The 22,889-nt window shown below is 32.0% G+C and overlaps 2 protein-coding genes across 4 annotated transcripts in view; one reads left to right on the plus strand and one right to left on the minus strand.

The window, feature by feature from the left end:
* LOC139514546 (uncharacterized) overlaps window positions 1-316 on the minus strand; it is a 43,691-nt gene extending 43,375 nt beyond the window's left edge. The window contains exon 1 of the mRNA XM_071303918.1: window positions 195-316. The gene's annotated coding sequence lies outside the window, so the exon portion shown is untranslated. The remainder of the gene's footprint in view (window positions 1-194) is intronic.
* Window positions 262-21,801, plus strand: LOC139514545 (uncharacterized). 3 transcript variants are annotated; one of them, XM_071303915.1, is made up of 4 exons: window positions 262-326; window positions 17,145-18,078; window positions 18,954-19,115; window positions 19,701-21,801. In XM_071303915.1, the coding sequence occupies exons 2-4, from the start codon at window positions 17,222-17,224 to the stop codon at window positions 19,855-19,857; spliced, it is 1,176 nt and encodes a 391-aa protein (XP_071160016.1). In that variant the 5' UTR covers window positions 262-326; window positions 17,145-17,221; the 3' UTR covers window positions 19,858-21,801. The 3 variants fall into 3 exon arrangements, with proteins under 3 accessions (XP_071160016.1, XP_071160017.1, XP_071160018.1); XM_071303916.1 differs by lacking the exon at window positions 262-326 and adding an exon at window positions 8,793-9,004; XM_071303917.1 differs by lacking the exon at window positions 262-326 and adding an exon at window positions 14,754-14,806.
* Window positions 21,802-22,889: the final 1,088 nt, after the last annotated feature.

Consider the following 22,889-nt stretch of genomic DNA (forward strand, 5'->3'; position numbering starts at 1 on the left):
ACATACAGATACAGATACAGAAATTTATTCACTTGTTTTGCCTATTGATCAGGCCTAAAAGATGCAATGAAGCTTGACCTCATCTTAACTAATTATTAACTAACGCCAACGGTAAAAACCAGGCTCAGGTAAAGGAATACATTACAAGGGAGTCGTTTCGTTTGAAGTGATAATCATAAATGTAAGTACATTACCTTGTAAATTCTTGAGGTCCACCGTCAAGTTTCTACGGTAAACAATCACTGGTTATAGTTCCGGTTTTGTCGTCACTTCCTTTTCCTGTTTAGCGGTCATTCCGATTTTCCAGTTGGGGCCTATCAGAACTGGTATGAATGTGTGGTAATTTTGCTTAACATACGAGAATCTCTTGAAACTGATTAGAAATCTAAACAACACAGCCACAGGTCTCTGTAAAAAATATATCTTCACTTTAGTAAAACACCAACGGGCACCTGTCTGTCACTGGAAATTTAGACAACTCGCCCCTCAAACAGCTCGTCATCTGCTGACTCGCCACCTCTTTTCTTAAACTCGGCCGGTGTCGAAATAACTCTCACTACTGGTAACATATTTTTTTATTGTACCTGCCATCCTTGCCTCTTTCAGAATGGTGAGTGTTCTAAAAAATATGGTCCTTTTTATGTAGTCCAAATGATTATGACGTCTTGTTATTTGTGTTATATGTCAGTTTGGTATGTCAAGTCGTTTGGTAAAGTTAACATACTTTTATGAGAGTTATCTCTCCTTAACCAGTCTTTGGTGTATTGATATGCGGATTGCATTCCGTATTTGTATGATATGTTAGTTTATCTTGTTCTCTTGATTTATTGTTACGATACCATGTGGATGTGTTTTTGAAGAATAGAACATTATTAACTTGAACTTTATTTAATTAACGTGACGGTACCCAAATTGCACCTATTTTGACAGTTTTTTCACCTACGTTTTTTTATGATCAAGAAAAAAATGTCTATACTGTGTTTATTTTGTAGCCCTATCCTTCTTGATTGTATAGGTACACCAATTTACATTTTAATCCATATTGAGTCATTGAAAAATGGGTTTGAATCAACCTCCAAACTATCCATGATTCTGTAATGAGGAGTACCCAAATTGCATCCATGCTTAGATTCACATCGTCAAAAGTGTAATAACCGGGCTTTTGTTTAATTTCTTCAAATATTTTGAACAATTGGATATTTTTCCATGCTTACTCTTCATATTTTACGAAATGGATACTTATAATATTTTGTATTTGCTAATTTTAAAAAGATGACGTTTTGATGACGTCGCATGGTGACGTTTTCGTACATTTTGCTTTTTCAGTAAACAGTCCATCTGTTGATAAAAACTATGAACGTTTTGTGTATATCTAAATATGTTTACCTATGTTGAAAGACGTGCATAGTATCAAATCATAAAAATACAAATTGTTTAGTCTCTAGGAAATCTTGTAAGATTTTTGTTGCTATTTTTTTCTAAATAGGTGCAATTTGGGTACTCGGTGCAATTTGGGTACCCTTACGTTACTTATGCCAGAGTAAAGCATAAAATGGTGGAGGACTACCTTTTATGTAGCTAGTCAGAGGTCAAACGGCTGTTTTGCCAGACAAGCTGGGGCCATGGGACGTTACCAACAAATACCGTAACACATCATCAGTAGACGCCATGATAAATCAACTCGAGTGGCAACAACTAGAAGAGAGGAGATCAACAACAAGGATGTGCATGATGTACAAAATAACTAACTGCCTAGTTAATATAGATGCAACATCTAGGCTTATTCCAACAAACCGAGCATCAAGAACAACTCGGACTGGATGTTTCCAGGTTCCTCTTTGTAGAACGGATATAAGGAAAATGTCATTCTATCCAAAATCAATACGGGAATGGAATGCCTTACCACTTTCCACTATCACCGCCCCGAGTCTTGAATGCTTCAAGGCTCGGCTAACAAAATAGACATAAACACTTGTTTTTAATGAGCACCTGTATATAGGATCTTAACTTTCACAAAATGTAAATATAATTAAATTTTATTTGGACTTTCATGCGCAACACACAGTGGCAGAATAATCAGACAGTTGATTGCGGCCGCTTAACTGGAAGAAGAAGAAGAGAGCTCGTCACATACCAAAAAGTAAAGATTTGCCTGTCCAAAATGGATATCGGCGAGCTTGTCCCATATCAAAAAGTAGATATTTGCCCGTCCAAAATGGGTGCGCTAGCTGCTTCGTTGATTCTTGGACCTACTGACGACCTTGGATTAATATAAATCAGGCCTTAATTTGTTAAATTTTCATTTATCTCTTCATTTAAGTAAGTTTCATCAAATATCCACTTTTTTAAATGGGACAAGCTCTGATATCTATTTTGGACCGGCGGCAAATATCCATTTTTTGATATGGGACAAGCTCTGAAGTCCCACGGCCCCAACTTGTCTGTCAAAACAGCCGTTGGACCTAGAGTAATCTCAGACTAAATTTGATGTTGCCAGCATAACATTCAACCTGAGAGTACTATAATACACAGTAAAAGCAAGTCAAAGTCCATCAAATATGTATACATAATTCATTGTAATTGTGCAGTTTTTGTGAAGTGCAGTATTATTCCAATTTCTTTTATTTCACTTGGCAAATTAAATTTAATCTGATTTTAAAAATCATTTAAATTAAATATATATGCCATTACATAGCATATTAATCTAGGGGGTCTCATTGGGGGGTTCCAATCCCGGATTCCGCTTACTGTTTTGTCAGATTCCCGGATCCCGCTTACACTATGTATGTAAGCAATTCTCATTTTTTTGTCATTTCCCGGGTCCCGCAAGACCTCATTTCCCATTTTCACGCCACAATAATTTGACTTTCACGTGTCACGCTTACAAAAAATCGGCAATCCCGCGTCACGCTTAGACCCTAATGAGACCCACAATCTATTGTAATAAAAAATCATAATATCTAATAAAATTTGTAGATTTAGCTAACAAGGTCCTTATATTTGGATAAAGTAACATTTGTTTAAAGTGGAAAGTTGTTTTAACGTTAAATAAGCTACAATTAAAAATTGCTTGCTAGTCCCTCTCTGTGATTACCTTTAGATAACTCTGGTTCATTTCCCAATCAATCTATCATTATTAGGGAAGATAAATAATGCCAATTTCAATCATAGTCGTTTTCAAAAATGATGAACGGTTCTTTATATTGGTATGTAATCATTTTAAACGTTTCAAATTTATGAAATTATATTCGTACATTAATGTTTTTGATACACCAATAACAAAAACTGAAATATATTGAATTGATACATTTTGTAACTATTCAAATTTATATCAGAAACCTAAACTTAATTATAAAATAATGAACCTGTTAAAGGGAGACAATACTCGCATAACTTTTTGGATATGGCACATAATACAACGGAATGTCACTCTTGCATACAAATGGCCATCTTCGCTAGCCAAGGGTTAGGATCCACTCCCGTTCTCTTCACCCTTGGCGGATTGAGATAATATTTCGGAGACACAAGGTAAGGAATTTTATTGGTTGCAGTAGAAACTTGCTGCATCCTATCAAAAAGCGCCTATAACATGATCACGTGTAAATGTAGAAAGTGTTTGTAAACAATTGCCACATGTTTATTGTGCAACAAGTCTTTATATCACTAAGCATACCACTATATTAAGTGACAACTTGATTGTTTTTGATCAACTTATAGAAGTTCCTGTGTATGTTTCATGCACAAATGCATGATTGTTGACGTATATTTTCGTTTACCTCCAAAATGAAGAGTTCAAGTTCTACCATTGGTCAAGAATAATGTATTCGGAATGGGCGTGACTTTAATCTTCCGATAGATGGCGCAACATGGATATCACAAATGTTGGCTCAATCTGCCAAGGGTGAAGAGAGCGGGAGTGGATCGTAACTCTTGGCTAGCGAAGATGACAAATGGCACATCAATATAATTAATTAATTGTGCATTCGCGCTCCACCTTCAATGATGATTCTAAATTATAAATATAACCAAAAGTTGTTATTAATCTATAGATAGTAAAGACTAATGAAATCTTACCCACTGTTTAAATATTTCTTTGCATTTTTTTAAAACTTCCTCAGTAAAATGCTTGAGCCACTTGACTTTCATAGCTCATAATTAACGTTTTTACACAATATTTAAATAAAGTAGCTAAAGATTATTCGCTTCTCAAAGTGTAAGACGCAATAAAAATCGTATGCTTGCACCATCTTACCCAAAAACAGATTTAATTAAGTTCTGAACATTTCGACATTTCTTCGTTAAAACCGGTTTTAAACAAATCACAAGTACGTGTTAAGATCCGACTAAATACCCATATCCAGATATCGTCAGGTAAATTTGCTACATTACAATTTGTTGTGCTAGACATGCTGGATCATGTGGATGATAACTGTGTTAAAAAAAATTTAACAATGATATTTGGACCAAGATTCTTACTCCTAAAAACTATGATATCCTTGATATTTAGGTTCTGATGAAGTCTGTTTTGGTTAAGAACAAGTATAGTGACATACATAGTTTATATTATTTTCCATTGTTTTAGTTCAATGATTCTAAATGTTTTATATCTGAAATTTTCATAGACCATATATATATTGAACAAATACAATTTTTTTTCTCGATCTGATTACTCTAAAGAATCCTAATTCACTTTAAAACTAAAGGTGGAGTGAACACAAATCAAAATCAGTTAAGTGAGCATATTCAATGTTAGGTCAAAGGGTAGTAACTAGAACATATTTCGCATCATAATTACTAGGTTTTTTTTAGAAAAAGCAAACCGAACAAGTATAGTGACATACATAGTTTATATTATTTTCCATTGTTTTAGTTCAATGATTCTAAATGTTTTATCTGAAATTTTCATAGATATCTTTACAACATATATATGTTGAACAAATACACAAAAGTCACAATATATAGTGAATTTAGATTGTCTCCCTTTTTCCTCTAAAGTCTGGTGGAAAAATTTAAATATTTAGGATGGATTGATTTTATCATTTATATAATATGTCAATGATTTAATAGTAAAAAAATCAGCCCATACAAATAACTGATTTTTCTGACAGGTTTTTCTGACGACAACAGAAGTCTTCAGTTGAGCAGCATTATATACCCATTTAACATGTTTAAAGCTTAAAATGAAGAATTTCCTTCTCAGGATCAAGAATTTTGTAATTTGTGTTCAACTGTTTTGACTTTTGTAGATTCTAAACATTTCAATACTATTTTCTTGATATGTAACTTATAGTTTTCAGAATTATGAAATGTTAAAGATGAGTTCAAGGATTCCTCATTTTTATACGACCCCAAAAAAAATTTTGGGATCGTATAATGGTATGATGTCGTCATCTGCGTTGTCGTCCGAAGACACATTGGTTTCCGGATAATAACTTTAGTTTAAGTGAATAGATTTTCATGAAATTTTTTCAGAAGGTTCAATACCTCAAAAGGAAGGTTGTGATTGATTTTGGGGATTATGGTCCCAACCGATAAGGAATTAGGGGCCCAAAGGGGCCCAAAACAAGCATTTTTCTAGTTTCAAGATAATAACTTGTGTAGCAGTACATGTATTTCAATTGCTCTGAAATCATACTGCAATGTTTAAAACCACAGGTAGAAGGTTTGGATTCATTTCAGGGTTTATGGAGCCAAATTTGAGGAATTAAGGGCCAAAAAGGGGTCAAAACAAGCATTTTTCTAGTTTCAAGACAATAACTTATGTGTAATTGTATAGATCTCTCTGAAATTGTACCGACGTACCACAATGTACCATATAACAAAGGGGAGGCTGGGATTAAGTTTTGGGTTAATTGCCCAAAATATGTAAGAATTAGGGGCCAAAAAGAAGCATGTTTCTAGTTTCCAAACAATCTTGACAATAACTTGTGTTTAAGTGTATGGATCTCTCTGAAATTGTACTACAAGGTTCAATACTGCAATGGAAAGCATGGGATTGAGTTTAAGGGTTATTGCTCCAAGGGGGTTTCAAAAAGTCGGGGGGGGGGGGGTTTGTTTACCATTTTTTGAAGAGCTTCCTTTTTTTTCAAAATTTTTCAAATTTGAATTTTGAAAAGTTTCAAGAAGAAATCTTCAATTGCATAGTATTGTGCAATAGATTTGTGAGATCTTTGACCACATTAATTTTGTGACAAAACCTATATTATGTCAAAAATTTGATCACAATCCAAATTCAGACAGAATCAAGCTTGAATATTGTGTCAAAATTTGCCCCAACTGTTCAGGGTTCAACCACTGGGGTCGTATAAAGCTGCGCCCTGCGGAGCACCTGGTTAGAAGTGGTGTGAACCATCTTCTGAAAAATATTAAACTTTTAAGGAAAGCCTTCTATCATTTAAATATTTCTTTCTAAACAAAATGAAGTAAAATGTATCTAAAAAAATTAAGATTTCTTTCTTTCTTCACTTTTATTTTATTTTTTTTATAGAGGGAGAGGGGGGTTAATGAGTTGATGTTTTTTTTTTCTGTATGACAATTTTTTTGTAGACTTTCATGCTTAATAGACCACAGTATTACTTAATTTTATTATTGAATAATATTGAAAAAGTGATTAAACATGAGTAGTCTAGATAGTCTGAAGAAGTTAATTGCGATACTTAAATAATAGTATAATAATTGGTCTTATTGTGTCAGATAGTGAGATAATTAGACAGTCCAAAAGGGATAAGAGTTCCTTCCTGTTATGATGGGAAATTAGGACATAGATCATTAGCTACAAATGTACATATATATATATATATATAGATAGTCCTGACTGTCCAGAAGCGATAAGATTTTTTCTATAGTTAGGATGAACAATTAGACCTTAGAACACTCTTGTGAATTATTAGGGATAAGTAGACTTCTTGCTGAGGGACAGTTTAAAGTTTTTGGCAGATCAAAGTGATAAGTGGCCAGCATGAAAATGGACAATTAAGATTGTCATCTCTTTATTTAAACATTATTGCATAAATGTTTCCTTAGTACTTATGTATTCCATGTTGACATTGCTAATAGGACTTTTTTTTTTATTGATCCCCAATTATATAAGATTGTACTTATCTCCCCTTGGAACAAATTATTAATAAACTGAAAATAAATATTGACATGGATCATTGAATATATGCTAAAGATAAGATCATAAATGTTATCGAAGTTATTTTATGTAGCTTAGAATATAGAATGGGAGAAAAAGTTATTTTAAACAATATATGGGCATCCTCATTGGTTTCAAAAGTACAGTACATACATATAAATGAAAGTCAACTATGAGAATGTTTAGCCCTTAGTATAATATATGTAAACAAGTGTAGTGTATAATAAAACTCATCATAGATACCAGGACTAAATTTTGTATATACGCCAGCACGCGTAATATCTTTCCACAATATATATTTCCAGCATACATTTTCAATTATTGACTTTCTGTCTCATTAATTAAATTTTAAGAAAAATCAAATTTCTGATAAATCAGCCTCACTTTTATGAAAATCTTTGCATTTTGTGTGAATGCAGTTGTGAATCGTGTAAAGTAGTAAATGCTGCAAAAAAAGGAATATTGTTCCAGTTGTCATACTTTTGACCTAAGTTCAATGTATAGCACTTCATTGAAATGACAGTTTTATTGAATAAAATTCATTCCCCATGTCAATTACAAAAAAAAGGGCGATATCTTTTTGCGCCAAAAAGTAACTCATTTGCGCCACAACTCAATTGCGCAAATACTTCTTTTGCGCCATCTAATTTTCAAAACTACAGGTATCATTTGCGCCAATAAAATAATCATCTAATTGCGCCAATTTTATTTATTTTTATTTGAAATGATTCAGGTCCATTATTGGTTCTTCAGGAGTTCGAAGGAACTTCTGCGCATACTGGAGGAGGAAACAACGCATTATCCTTTATGTGTGTTGATAACACATAATCAGCAAATTTTTCTATTTTTGTATCGCTTGGCATATCAGGAATTAAATCTTCTACAAAGCTATCGCCCTCATCTTTTGGTTTAAGGAAAGCTAATCCAAAGAAATGGTAAATTCGCAGGACTAAATAACGACGTCTGAAAAGAGGTCTCTTACTGTTTTGTGTATTCATTCTTCAAAATCTATAGATGAATGGTGGTAATATTCAAGGACGACCAGGTTTCCTCTATCAGATTCTATTTTCTTGAACGGTATATCAGACATCTTGACTCGTGAACAAATATTCTATTACTAAACAATATTTTTTTTATTGAGTTTCCTTAAATTTTATGAGTGTTCAGTTTAATCTTAAGTGGGAAGGTTAATTATAGTACATGTATGGCATAGGTTAAACATGTACAATTATGATATAGGTAAAAAAAATATTTGCATGTAAATGTGGCACAATTACATTTCATTTATTGGCACAATTAATACCATCAAAATAAAAGAGAGTGGCGCAAATGATACCATTTCAAAACTGCAATTGGCGCAAATTGATTCTGCCCAAAAAAAATAGGTCTTTTACAAATCTAATAGTCCTAACAATTGTTCATGGATACTTGGAGCCTCTTGTTGTGACAGTGAGTAAGTCGGTAAGTGCATTGACCATATGTTCCTTTAAAAAAAAACTCACTTTTTTCATTTATTAAGTTTATATGACGATTTTACATGTTTGAATTGTAATGAAAATTTTTTTTTTAATTTATTTCTCTACGTTTATCCATTAAATGGTTGAATGACCACATTAATATGCGAATCACAATAGGTGAGGACAATCCTATTTGTATCAGACAAGATAAAAATAGCCACAGGGTATATATTTTTTTCCCATATGTAATTATTCACATTTAAATTTACAAATCTTGTTACAAATATGATCCATACAATGTGTTTTGTACATGTACCTGAGTGAGTAATTCAATATCTTATGTGGGATGTGAAAAAAAGAAGTTTTTAAATCACCTGGATATATATGTACATGCAATCGATTTCTTTTGCAGGTATGGTTAAATTATGTGCTTTATTGAGATATGTTTTGAATAATTAAAATTGGTAACACATAGAATTTCTTGAAAAAGTTTTAGTTTTTTACAAAAATTAATGGGCAAGTCAGTAACGTGTTTTGCTGGATTGAACTTTTTCAGCTGTAAAATTTGATTTGGTGCACCAGAAGTAGGGATACATTTAGGAGAGTTAAATGTTACTTTTTTTCTCTTATGTATGAAGGGGGATAGGACCTCCAGTATCGGGTGTTTTTAAGCTCGGGATTTCTGGATTGACCCTTTTAGGAAAAGGGAATTCTTTTTTTCGAATTTCAGGATGTTGGGATTTACGTTTATTTAAATTTCGGTACCTCAGGATTACGTTTTTCAAAGTCCGGGATTTCGGGATCAGGACCCCTCTTACCATCCCCCTCCCCCATGTATGTTAGTATTGGTTGTTTAAGTTACTTTTAAAACCTATTATAATATATATATCAATCAAATGTCGCCATGGTTATCTTTGGAATGGTATTTAAAACTTGGCCCAAAATTGCACTGATTATACATGTATACATGTAGTTGATTTTCCTTCTTTTGGGTGCTCATAATTGACCGAGTGCTAGGATGTCCTACCAAAGAGTAGGTAACTTAAAGAACCTGGACTCAAAAGTCAGTAATATGAAAATGGTCTATTGAATTAAAGTTTCTTCATCTGTATAACTTCTTTAGACCAATGACCACAGTTTTTTAAAACCCATCTACCTGTTGAAAAATTCTGTAATTCTGATATCTGATTTCTGTTTATCTAAATATGTACTGTGCAGTTAACATATGCACACTGCATACCAACCTTGTTTTGTTTGAAACTTGACAGATAGAATCATGCCCTCCACTCAGGGGCAGATCCAGCATTTTTCAAAAGGGGGGTTCCAACCATATGTCCCCATTCAAATGCATTGATTGTCCACAAAATTAATGACATTATTGGTATCAGCAACATAGGCAAGGTACATCCCCAATGTGGTTTATAATGTCCATTAACACATGATTAAGGGTTTGACCTCAATTTTTAAAAAATTTTCCCTTTTGCAATCCTAAATGGATTTTGAACATGATAAAAATGACTAAGTCACTAGAGACGATAGCATGTGCAATTTCAAGACTATATTTGATGGCAGAGGAGAGAAGTTTACATGGTTTTTCTGTAATGACAGTGATACATCATAGGCCATCCATTAGTAAGGCAGTACATGATGTACATGTATGTTAAATAAAACGGTAATTGGCAAAGAGAAACAAAGATTTTAATTATGCTTACAATTAAAGTACCTATTTATCTAATGGTTATTTTCTAACATCTAACCTTGATGCTGAAAATTAAGGACATTCTATACTTAGAGTTAGTGAAAAAAAGTTGCAGAAGTCCTTTTTAAATCTTTTTGATTTGACAAAATTAAAAAGTACAATATAACATTTTATCACTACACCTGCCCATTAAGTTTAAATATGAAACAAATTTTGACCAATTGAGGAATTCTCAATTAGGACTAATAGGAGTAGAATTACTTAAAGTACATATCAATTTCAAGAAACACACTGCAAGTATACAGCAATGCATGATTGTATCAGTTTGGTTTTAACGATAAAAAACAGTTATATTCATTGTACAGTGTGATATGCCATATATATATAACTGTTTGTAATCAAGAAAAAGGATCTTAGGTTTAACTACCTTGTAATTTAACCTTATGCATAATAACACAAGATTTGTTCCTTACATGAATCAAGCCTTTTAAGTATCAGTAAGAGCTGATACATGTTACTTCAATCTTTCTAATAAGGGTATTTGCTGTAAACTTCCTGTTCACCGTTATAACCAAATTCTCAAATTTTAATATATATATTCTAATTACAAATATCCAAAAGAACAATTAACGATGCATGGACTCATTATACTATATCAGCATTTAGTGATTATTCTATTTTTTTTCTTATTAATAAATGAACCATTTCCTGAATACATCAGTTACATTTTCCAGGAAAATGTCATATCAAAAGTTGTATGAAATAACTTATTGAAAACAAATTCAAATGAGTTGAATTATTGACTTGCAAACCAATAGTACATCACCTATGTCTCTTTTTATGCCCCACCTACGATAGTAGAGGGGCATTATGTTTTCTGGTCTGTGCGTCCGTCCGTCCGTCTGTCTGTTCGTTCTTCCGTCCGTCTGTCCGTTCGTCCGTCCGTCCGTCTGTCCCGCTTCAGGTTAAAGTTTTTGGTCAAGGTAGTTTTTGATGAAGTTTAAGTCCAATCGACTTCAAACTTAGTACACATGTCCCCTATGATATGATCTTTCTAATTTTAATGCCAAATTAGAGTTTTTACCCCAATTTCACGGTCCACTGAACATGGAAAATGATAGTGCGAGTGGGGCATTCGTGTACTGAGGACACATTCTTGTTTTTTTTTAGCTTAACTTGACTCAGTGTAACCAAAACTGACTGCTTACAGAGAAATATTATTTCTACATTGGCTTTAAATTGTATCTTAATTTTTTTTTTTAAGTTATAGCATGGAAGTCAATATAATACTTCCATGGTTATAGCTAATGTCTGTTAAACAATAGATTAGTACCACCTATTATATTGTAAAAGCTTTCATTCAATACATTGCAAAGTACCTTTTAAAGCATTTAAGTACCAGTCTACATAAAAGATAATGAATCATATGACACACCCTTATAATATTTATATCTTCAAGCCAAATTAGCATTATTGTATACAATGAGTTGGTGTGATAATTACATTGTGTCTGATTGACATCTGTAATTAATTACATGTCAGTTTTTACTGTGTCTTATGTCTACATAATGATTTACAATCCAGGGATGTGTTTATTATTGTCTTGAACTGGGTGTATTTTAGAAAAGGTATATTTCTTCTATTATTCTGAAATACTAAGGTGGAGTAAAATTAGCTGCAGTTTTTGTTTTTTTTCATTTTATATTCTGAAAAATGATATCATATATAGTATAAAACATATATCAAAATGCATGGGGCAACATGCATTCATTAATTCCTGTCAGCGTAAAATCAAATGTTTGATTACAGAAGTGTATGTACTAGATGTATCATAAACGGCGGGAGGGCTGCACAACTTTGAATTTTAAAAGATTTTATATTCACGAAATTAAGGATAACTCAATGTAACTTACAAATAATTAAAAACAAGTTTATATGTGTACATTTCAAAAGCCGTTGATGACGGGTTATATGTATTATCAGATCAATAGACACCTCTTTGTTATTATCTTGTCTGACCAGGTCGGCAGGAGGTTGATTGTTGTATACAATCATATAAACCCTCTAAAACATCACACTTATTAGTCAAGGTAAACTCTGGTATACATTGTTGTGTTCTATCGTGGGACATGTTGTGTTCAATCGTGGGAAATGTAAGTTTTTTTACCCTTAATTACAGTTGACAAACATGCTAAGATTTTTACCACATGCTAATTAATGATTCATTGTAATTGTTGGTACAGGTTGGATTATATATCAAATTTTATGGACTTTATTTGAAAGCAGAAATGTGTACTGTATATAAAGCTGTGAAGTTGTTGGTAAATTGTAAAACACAATTATCTGATGTTATCAATTCAAAATGAAGGTTTCAACCATTTTCATGTGGAAATTTCATAAGATTTTACTGAACTGGAGTGTTATCTAAAGGTATTGTTTTACTGAACTGGAGTGTTATCTAAAGGTATTGTTTTACTGAACCGGAGTGTTATTTAAAGGTATTGTTTTACTGAACCGGAGTGTTATCTAAAGGTATTGTTTTACTGAACCGGAGTGTTATCTAAAGGTATTGTTTTACTGAACCGGAGTGTTATCTAAAGGTATTGTTTTACTGAACCGGAGTGTTATCTAAAGGTATTGTTTTACTGAACCGGAGTGTTATCTAAAGGTATTGTTTTACTGAACCGGAGTGTTATCTAAAGGTATTGTTTTACTGAACCGGAGTGTTATCTAAAGGTATTGTTTTACTGAACCGGAGTGTTATCTAAAGGTATTGTTTTACTGAACCGGAGTGTTATCTAAAGGTATTGTTTTACTGAACTGGAGTGTTATCTAAAGGTATTGTTTTACTGAACTGGAGTGTTATCTAAAGGTACTGTTTTACTGAACTGGAGTGTTATCTAAAGGTATTGTTTTACTGAACTGGAATGTTATCTAAAGGTATTGTTTTTGGACGTGTGAGTGTTGATAAACAAAGTGTGTCTCTGATATATATATATATATATATGAATAATACTATCAACAAATCTTTTAAACCAATGTTAATCTGTAATGATAAGTTTAGTCATATATATATGCAAGAGCAAGAAGTATATATATATATAAAAGTAAGCAAGTATTATGTAGTGGACTAATAACACACCCGGTACCCCTATCTAAAATCCTCGTAGGGATATGACTTAGGAGAAGTAATCTACATAAAGTTTATAATTTTTGGTAAGTTTAATCTGAATCAGATTCCAATGGAGGAATTATACTCTGTGGGAATCAAATCCAGATTTACCTACAAACAGCTACAAAATTTTCATTAATTGTTCAAATGGTTCTGGTCCCTCAATGGATTGTGACACCCTGTGGGTAATATTAAGTTACTAGAAAAACACAGGGAAAAAAACCCACAAAAAAAGTTAATAAAACTGTGCATCAATCAGTCAAAGTTTTGGAAACTAAAACAATACAATGTGTCATTCTTATCTAGTATTATGCTTATCTTACAATTTCTCCACCCTAGTATACACAATTAAATGTTACTGTTAGTGTGTATACAAATATCAGATCAAGGATATGTATACTCTACATATCTTTGATAAGATACACCCACGAGGGGGTTAGCCTGTTTGGGTGTTTTTACCAAGATGTTATCATGATTATTTCAAAGTGATGGATTTCTATAGTTTTGGAGGGTGGTATTTCAGAAATTTAACCTTTAATAATGTTATGGTAAAGCATTAAAAATGCAGGATATCAATTCCATTTAATGACATCTTAGTGGTGTAAATATATGTACATATTTAATTTATATTTTATACACTCTCATGTTTGAATTGTGCTATCAGGAAATAAAAGCCAAGTAAATTCCACAATAATATAAGGTTAATACCTATAGATAGGAGTGAAAATATCTTCAAATTCTATGTCATCTTTTAGTATGCTTGAATGAGAATCATACTATCAATGAATGCAGTTTAAATGGTTGTATTTATTTGTAAACCAAGAGCTTGTATACCTAAGGGGTATACCTTTATTCGTATGTACTATCAAAGAGAAAATGATAGGTCATTGGTGTTTAATTGAACTTTTTGTTAGACAGTTATTAAGGTATTGACAATTTATTGTCAATATAGTTGATGTAATTGAGCAATAGTTTGCTTTTTAATGACAATAATTGATCTTCTTGTGTTACACTAGGAGACATGTATATACTACTGGCTTGAGGAAACTAAAGGTTTAAAGTGATCAAGTTTGTGAAATTTTTTGATTCATGGTTTCACACACATACTGAGATTATATTTTGTATAATAAATTGTTTGTTTGAAAACATTTTAGAATTTATTTGCTAATTGTATTATACTACTGTGAAGAGATTGGATTTAAAGTTTACACACTGTATCTTGTGTAAATAGATTGTAAATTTATATTTGATACATTGGCTCCGTGTTTTAAATGTGTTTTGAACTAACAGGTAAAGTATTCAATCTTGAGTGTATTATTCATGAAGGAAAATAACTCTATCAGGTACAAAAAATGTATTTAGTTCAAATTGCAAGGGAAACATTTATGTTTAATTTTTGTATATAATATTTGATATTATTATGTTATAAATGGTATCATGTTCATGTTCATAAAGAAATTGCAATGAACTTCAAAATAGCTGATGATTGAAAAGTCCATATTTCGTTTAGATTTAGGTTTACTTATTGTAGTGTTTTGATGATTTTTCTATTACTTAGTACATTAAGAAAAATTAACAGCAATATTTAGAATATTCTCCATTAATAATAACTATAAATCTTGACATAAACACTGTTCCAAGCCATCAGACTGAAATCTAGTGGTTGTTGGTTGGTTGGTGTCTGCTTTTATTTCTGTTTGTTTACTGATTTGAGCATGAATAAGAACCTTGATTTCTCTTTTTGGAATTGTTTTACATTTTGATATCTTGAGGCTTTACATAAGTGTTCTATACAGTTTTGCTTACTGTTGAAGGCTGTGTGATTAACTATTGTTTTTCACAGCCTTGTCCTTTGGTCTTTGGTAGATAGTTATTTCATTGGCCATCATATATACCTCATCTTCTTATTTAGGTTGTATGTTCATGCCCAGTTATTTCATTGGCCATCATATATACCTCATCTTCTTATTTAGGTTGTATGTTCATGCCCAGTTATTTCATTGGCCATCATATATACCTCATCTTCTTATTTAGGTTGTATGTTCATGCCCAGTTATTTCATTGGCCATCATATATACCTCATCTTCTTATTTAGGTTGTATGTTCATGCCCAGTTATTTCATTGGCCATCATATATACCTCATCTTCTTATTTAGGTTGTATGTTCATGCCCAGTTATTTCATTGGCCATCATATATACCTCATCTTCTTATTTAGGTTGTATGTTCATGCCCAGTTATTTCATTGGCCATCATATATACCTCATCTTCTTATTTAGGTTGTATGTTCATGCCCAGTTATTTCATTGGCCATCATATATACCTCATCTTCTTATTTAGGTTGTATGTTCATGTCCATCATATATACCTCATCTTCTTATTTAGGTTGTATGTTCATGCCCAGTTATTTCATTGGCCATCATATATACCTCATCTTCTTATTTAGGTTGTATGTTCATGCCCATCATATATACCTCATCTTCTTATTTAGGTTGTATGTTCATGCCCAGTTATTTCATTGGCCATCATATATACCTCATCTTCTTATTTAGGTTGTATGTTCATGCCCATCATATATACCTCATCTTCTTATTTAGGTTGTATGTTCATGCCCAGTTATTTCATTGGCCATCATATATACCTCATCTTCTTATTTAGGTTGTATGTTCATGCCCATCATATATACCTCATCTTCTTATTTAGGTTGTATGTTCATGCCCAGTTATTTCATTGGCCATCCTATATACCTCATCTTCTTATTTAGGTTGTATGTTCATGCCCATCATATATACCTCATCTTCTTATTTAGGTTGTATGTTCATGCCCAGTTATTTCATTGGCCATCATATATACCTCATCTTCTTATTTAGGTTGTATGTTCATGTCCATCATATATACCTCATCTTCTTATTTAGGTTGTATGTTCATGCCCAGTTATTTCATTGCCCATCATATATACCTCATCTTCTTATTTAGTTTGTATGTTCATGCCCATCATATATACCTCATCTTCTTATTTAGTTTGTATGTTCATGCCCATCATATATACCTCATCTTCTTATTTAGGTTGTATGTTCATGCCTTATTTAGGTTGTATGTTCATGCCTTATTTAGGTTGTATGTTCATGCCTTATTTAGGTTGTATGTTCATGCCTTATTTAGGTTGTATGTTCATGCCTTATTTAGGTTGTATGTTCATGCCTTATTTAGGTTGTATGTTCATGCCTTATTTAGGTTGTATGTTCATGCCAGGCTGGGTCAAATCAAAGACATTAAAATTGTATTTGCTGCTTCTCCACTTAGCATGCTGCATTTAGGAGGAAGAGCAACAATTAATTGATCCAGAGTCCGATCAATGTGTCTAGGTATGAGGTAGGGTAACATGTTTTCTTGCAAACTGATACCTTGTAAGAAAGCACATGTAACATGTTGGAAAATTCAGCTCAGCGTGTGGGTATAGTACAAAACAGGGTTTATATTCATATCACATCAACATGTTCTTGTCTTGAATATGTATTTAATTTGCTACTGGAGATCAAACAAATATTCCTCTTCTTTTTAACGGTATATACAGATTTGTGTCTAAATTTTCCAGCTCCCAGGTATATAATGAAAGAGTTTTCTTTATCATGCTACTTATTTATTTTCAAGAATGTAATTTACAAAAAATTTCTATTTTCAGAGTTTTAATTCATATAAAGCCATAAATGTGACCAGAAAGGCTACATATTTCCATTACCAACATTCTACACAGACAAGATGTCGGTGAGAGATGGTGTATTTACCCCTAGTCCTACGCCTCCAGCACATCCTAGGATCAGACCAGAGGCATCAGAATACGCCAGAAAAAATAAAACTGGTTCTGAAGACTGGTACCATCATAACAATAAATATGAACAACCAAGAGCTCAAGAACGAATAGTCTCCAATGAGGCTAGGAATAATTTTGAAAAAAACAAAGGACATATGGATACTATTTTTACTTATGGTAATGGATCATCCCATATTGAAAATGGAACAAATGACATTCCAGTTCATGTTAGAAATGGAGGTAACTCGGAAGCTGAACAAAATGCAATGAGAGGGAGAGGGAGAATAGATCAGTATTTTGATCAGGAAAATAATAGGAATTATTCTTCTCCCCGTCCACAAGGAAGAGCTGTAACAGGAGATAGTGAGAAATTTGCCGAAATAAATAAAGGTTGTATGTCAGAGTTCATGCAGGGTTACGCTGATCCTCCCGTAGAAAGAAAAGTTCATCCTCGTGGTGTAAAGGGGGAGGCAGCTGAAACTGCTCAAAATAATAAAGGTGGTGCTATGAGAAACTTGATAGAAAACTATGGTACAATGAATGTTAATGATCAGCCTCAGCCAAAGGTGAAAGGTTATGAAGCAGAGGAAAATGCCGAGAGAAACAAGGGATCGGTGAATAAACTCTTAAACACTTATGTTTTAACACCTGGTACCCCTCCTGCACCAAAGGTGTATTATGAGGGACAGGCTATTCAGGAAAAATATCAGGGTAAAGGCATGGGCCCAATGATGAGACAGGAAGGTGAAAGGTCAGTGAGGGAACCAAAAATCAGCAAATTACATCAAAGATCAGAAGGTCCAGGGTGAGTTTGATTATTTTTAGCAGTGATGGGTTCATTTACATTAAAAAGTAATTAAATAATTTGAGTTAAAACCATTTTAATGTGCATACAAATCTCCCCTTTGCCTATCGTGACATCTTATGTTGTAAAACACAGAATTAAAAACCTGTACCGTACACGTTGGGCAATATTCATGTTTTTATATTTTGGTTTTAAGAAATTAATTCCTTCATTTGTGTAAGTACTTATTTTAATGTTTTTGGTGAGACTACAACAAGCTACTAGACAAGAAAATTTCGTTTTAACCAGCTTTTTAACAATGGACAAATTAACAGTTTCTGTACAGACATCAGGATTTAACAATCTTATAATGGTTACAGAACTACCAATTATCTAAAATTTACTGTACAAGTTTCAACAATGAATAAAACATCATATTTTTTTTAGTTACTGCACAGCTTTTAACATTTAACCATACTATAGTAACTATACAGTCTCATTAAGCAATCAAACATCTTTAGAAAGGTTACTCTATATAATATATAGTCTTCAAATAAAAAATACAACATAGATTACTGTTATGTCTTCACAGTTAGTCGGACTTCTTTTAAAGAGTACTGTACAAGTGTTTGTAGTCACTCAACTAAATGTACAGACTGCCACTTCATGATCAAACTATCTAATGCAGCCTTCAAAAATCAAAACATTTAAAATCGTTCTTAATGTGAACTGTAACACCATGAACACTGTACATAATGACTGTAGGAGAATTTTTGTAATAATGACAACTTTCTCTTTTTGCTCTACATGCTCTGATTAAAACATAATCATGATGTGATCGATAAACATTTTTTTTTCAATGGATCAGTTTATGAACACTATGTTAATTTTTACAGTTGGGATGAGGATCCACCAGCAGTAAGGATGAGACCAGAGGCTGAACAGATTGCTGCCAAATATACAGAAACACAACTTGATAAAGTCGTCAGAGGAGAGGTGGCTCCCCCTACAGTCAGAGATACTAAGGTCCCTAGACATCTGAAGGAAGCTGAGACACCGTATGTAATCTTGGTATATTATGTTATGTTCCCAACTTTCCCTGTAGATGTTTTATATGTTTTTGTAAAGCCTCTTCATTTACCAATGTTTTTGGCGAGTATGTTTCATGACACACAATGTTATATGGGATTAGAATTACCGATCACAAGTAATTGAGTTAAGTGTAAGGATAAGGTATGTTCCTGAGCAACCATACATCATTTGTCAACAATATTATGCACGTGAATTGGAAGATATGTCCATATAATAGTTGGGCCATGTTAGGTATTCCTTTTGTACTAACAATTGGCATCTTATCTTTGTTGTACTTTCTTTTGAAAAATCATTTTTGTCTGGAAAAACCTGCTAATTTATACCAAAGTTGGCAACTATTATCCTTAGGGAACTTGTTGAAATTGTATGCCCTTCCATTATTGACCCACTGATTTGACATTCATTTAGCCCTTTTTTCTGTAAAAAATGTCTTTTCTTTCTAATGAAAGGGAGTTATACAACTATATTCAACAGTTTATCCAACTTTTATCCACCATCAAACTCAATAGAGGACTTCTTAAAAAAAATTTACATTTATTTTTTAATTTTAGAAGACCACAGACATCCCCATTACGGACACGACCAGAAGCTATGGCTAACTATCAAAAACATAGGAGCTCTGAAATGGGGTCCATTTTAAGAATGGAATCAGCGTCAGTAAACACACCAAGAAAGTATAACAGGAACATGCGTTCAGAGGACTGGTAAAGCTGATGGGTCTAGTCACATTTCATATACTCAGATAGCTAAAGTTTGAAGTGCTTGCTTAAGATATGTTCAAATTGACTTCTAATTTTATGCAAATTGTATTATAAGTTTTGATTTATTTTTACCACTGATGAACTTTTAGAATATTCAGTAAGCAGCTTTAATTATATTTTTTTTTGCTTTTTCACATAAAACTAAATTTTAGAAATTGCTAATAAAACATGAAAAAATGTAAATTTTCAAATAACAACTGCAGCAGTTATTCAATAACTTTGAAATTTTGTATGATTTAACTATTCCATAATCCTTCCACTGCCTATTGCCAGTCAGTGCTTTCGAAGACGATAATACACTGTTAAATTTAATTGCAATCATATTTCATAAACTTTTCATTATTATTTTTAATTGGAAAAAATGACCTCATTGAATATTTGTGTTGCAAGGACATTTTCACTAGAATTTCTAAATTGGGAAGTCTATACACACATATAATCTTATAACTGTATGTGTCTGTCATAATATTCATCTGGGTCTGTTTTCAAATTAATTTCTAGGAGCAATCTTTAAAAAAAGCAGAAAAAATCTGCTGGTAAACAGGAAAAGTGACATTTATTGAATTGCAGCATGTCGAATGTAGGGTGTAGGTCTGTCATCATATTCCTTAACTGTGAATACTATGCCTTCTTATACATCATGTGCCTTTTTATGCACCTACTATTTTTTGCCAAGTGGTGTATGTTAAAATTTGTCTTGTTGAGTATGACAAGACACTAATGTTTGGTAATTATGGTTGTAGCAAGTGTGTTGTCCTTTTTCTGTGGTTTGCATAATTGTTCAGTGACAATGAAATTGCCTTAACCATCATAACAGGCAATAATTGTATTATATTATATTGCAAAAGTCTGCCTTAATTATTATTTTTTTAATTTTGAATATCAATCCTTAGTGATGTATTTAAAATGTGATGAGAATGGTTTATGCATTATTCGTTAACCTAGTTTCAAATCATGATGAACTTGATTTGAAAGTATTACCTAATGACTATGAAAGGCTATAAGTTATAAAATTTGCTATGCTAAGGTTTCTTTTAATGATATGTCATTTCCACAAAAAATATTATAGAATATGAACAATGGTTAGTGACAAATGGTTTGGAATCCAGACTTTTCTCCATTTACATTATACCTCAGAATTTTCCATATTAAATCAAACCTTATTTTTTAAATCATCATATTATTCAACTTTTTACTTTATTTTAGAAATAATATATATTGTTTTATAATGATTTTAAGCTTTAATCCCACCAGAAATTTGTGAACTATAAGTACAAGATATTATCTATTTACAATTATTACTAGAAATACCCACCATTTTATATATATTTATAAGTACATAGCCAATATATACATGATATATAAATGTAAAAAAACAACTGTTATCTTTGTATGAATTCTAGTGTGCCCCAATGTTGGCAGATAGATACACTGCATGCAATTGATAAATTGTTGTGCAAAATGCATTATAAAATTGTATCACTTGTTTAGCGAGTCACAACTGTTATTTTTTGTTTGTTTTTTGTTTTGTGAACAGATTTGGTCCAAGGATTTGTTTTATTAATGAATCAATATAAATCATGTTCACAGTTGGGTCTCTTTTTTTCTTTCTTTCACAATTGTGACATGATTAAGAAGCTTACTAGTTATACAAATTGTGTCAAAGAAACCTGAATGATGTTTTCTGTTTAAATGACTACACAGAAAGATGTGAATATTGTATTATATTGCTGTTTTATGAACTCTGGACACTGTTTGATTAACAGTCATCCAACTAAAAAAAAATATGCTATATCATGATCACAAATTAAGCTTACAGTTGGAAAAAAACAGGGTTTTCTGTGACAGTGTTTGGGAAAAGTTCAGTGTGATGATAAAAAAATAAAAGAAATAATAATGATGATTATGATATGTATATGTGCTTACTTTTATTTGTGTTGTATAATTTTTGAGAACTGAATGTATTTATTTGCAGTTTGATTCAGGTGTAAATTTTGCTGTCCATTAGTTTTTATTGAGTATAAACCACTTGCCTGCTTTTATCATAAATGTGATATTATCACTTGTTGTTTGCACATTTTGAGTATTCCAATACATCATACATTGTTAGGGCTTGTAAACCCTACCAGTAATTAATGACCAAAAAATACATCCACATTTATCTATGGTCTCTGTTGGATAGTTGTCTCAATGGCAAGTATACATATATTTTTTTTATATCCATGTCTTAAGACCGTACTTTGACCTATAATGTTGTATTTTTTTACAAACTGTGATGAAGAGTTGTCTTATTGGCTCTCATACCACATCTTCATATGTCTACTTAAATAAATAAATGTGATTTAATGACATTAAATAACTAAAAATAATCATAAAAATTTGAATAAATATTCAATATTATGTTCTCATTAGTTGATTTTATCAAATAGTAAAAGAGTAAAACAAATACAGTTAAGTATCAACAATGTGTTGCATATATCAAATGAATGTGAAACACAAAAAATGAAAAATTGTAACAAACCATATTCAGCCGGAATTGTTCATTTTATTTATTAAACATGTTAAATAGAGATATGTATTTTTAAATGGCATAACAGTCTTTCAAATTAGAGTTACATAGATTTGTGGGTACCGGTAAATAGATTTAGAAATCGTAGTGTCAACATTAGACAAAACTTAAGACAGTACCTAGTAGAAAGCAGTATACAAGACTAACGGTTTTAAAATAAAATAAATGTCAGAGAGGATATATTTGTGTTCCTAAAAAAAAGAATTCATGATTAATGAAAAGAAAAGATTTTTATGCAATGTTCTAAGGAAAACTAGACAGAACTTGACATTAATCCCATAATTTTAAATAGTTATTTGTGACTTTTTCTTAAATACTTATGTCACCTGTATATGAACTGTAATGAATTGAATCCCATTTTTCTTCCTCTGTGAACAAAGGGAAATTTTAACATATTGTAGATCAATTCA

The sequence above is a fragment of the Mytilus edulis genome, chromosome 3 (genome assembly GCF_963676685.1).
Source record: "Mytilus edulis chromosome 3, xbMytEdul2.2, whole genome shotgun sequence".
Lineage (NCBI taxonomy): Eukaryota > Metazoa > Mollusca > Bivalvia > Mytilida > Mytilidae > Mytilus > Mytilus edulis.

Excerpts from the sequence above, each read along its gene's own strand:
- LOC139514545 (XM_071303915.1), top strand. The coding sequence starts at position 17,222 with ATGTCGGTGAGAGATGGTGTATTTACCCCTAGTCCTACGCCTCCAGCA. Across the intron at positions 18,079-18,953 it reads CAAAGATCAGAAGGTCCAGG|TTGGGATGAGGATCCACCAG; the intron begins GTGAGTTTGATT and ends TAATTTTTACAG. Across the intron at positions 19,116-19,700 it reads CTGAAGGAAGCTGAGACACC|AAGACCACAGACATCCCCAT; the intron begins GTATGTAATCTT and ends TTTTAATTTTAG.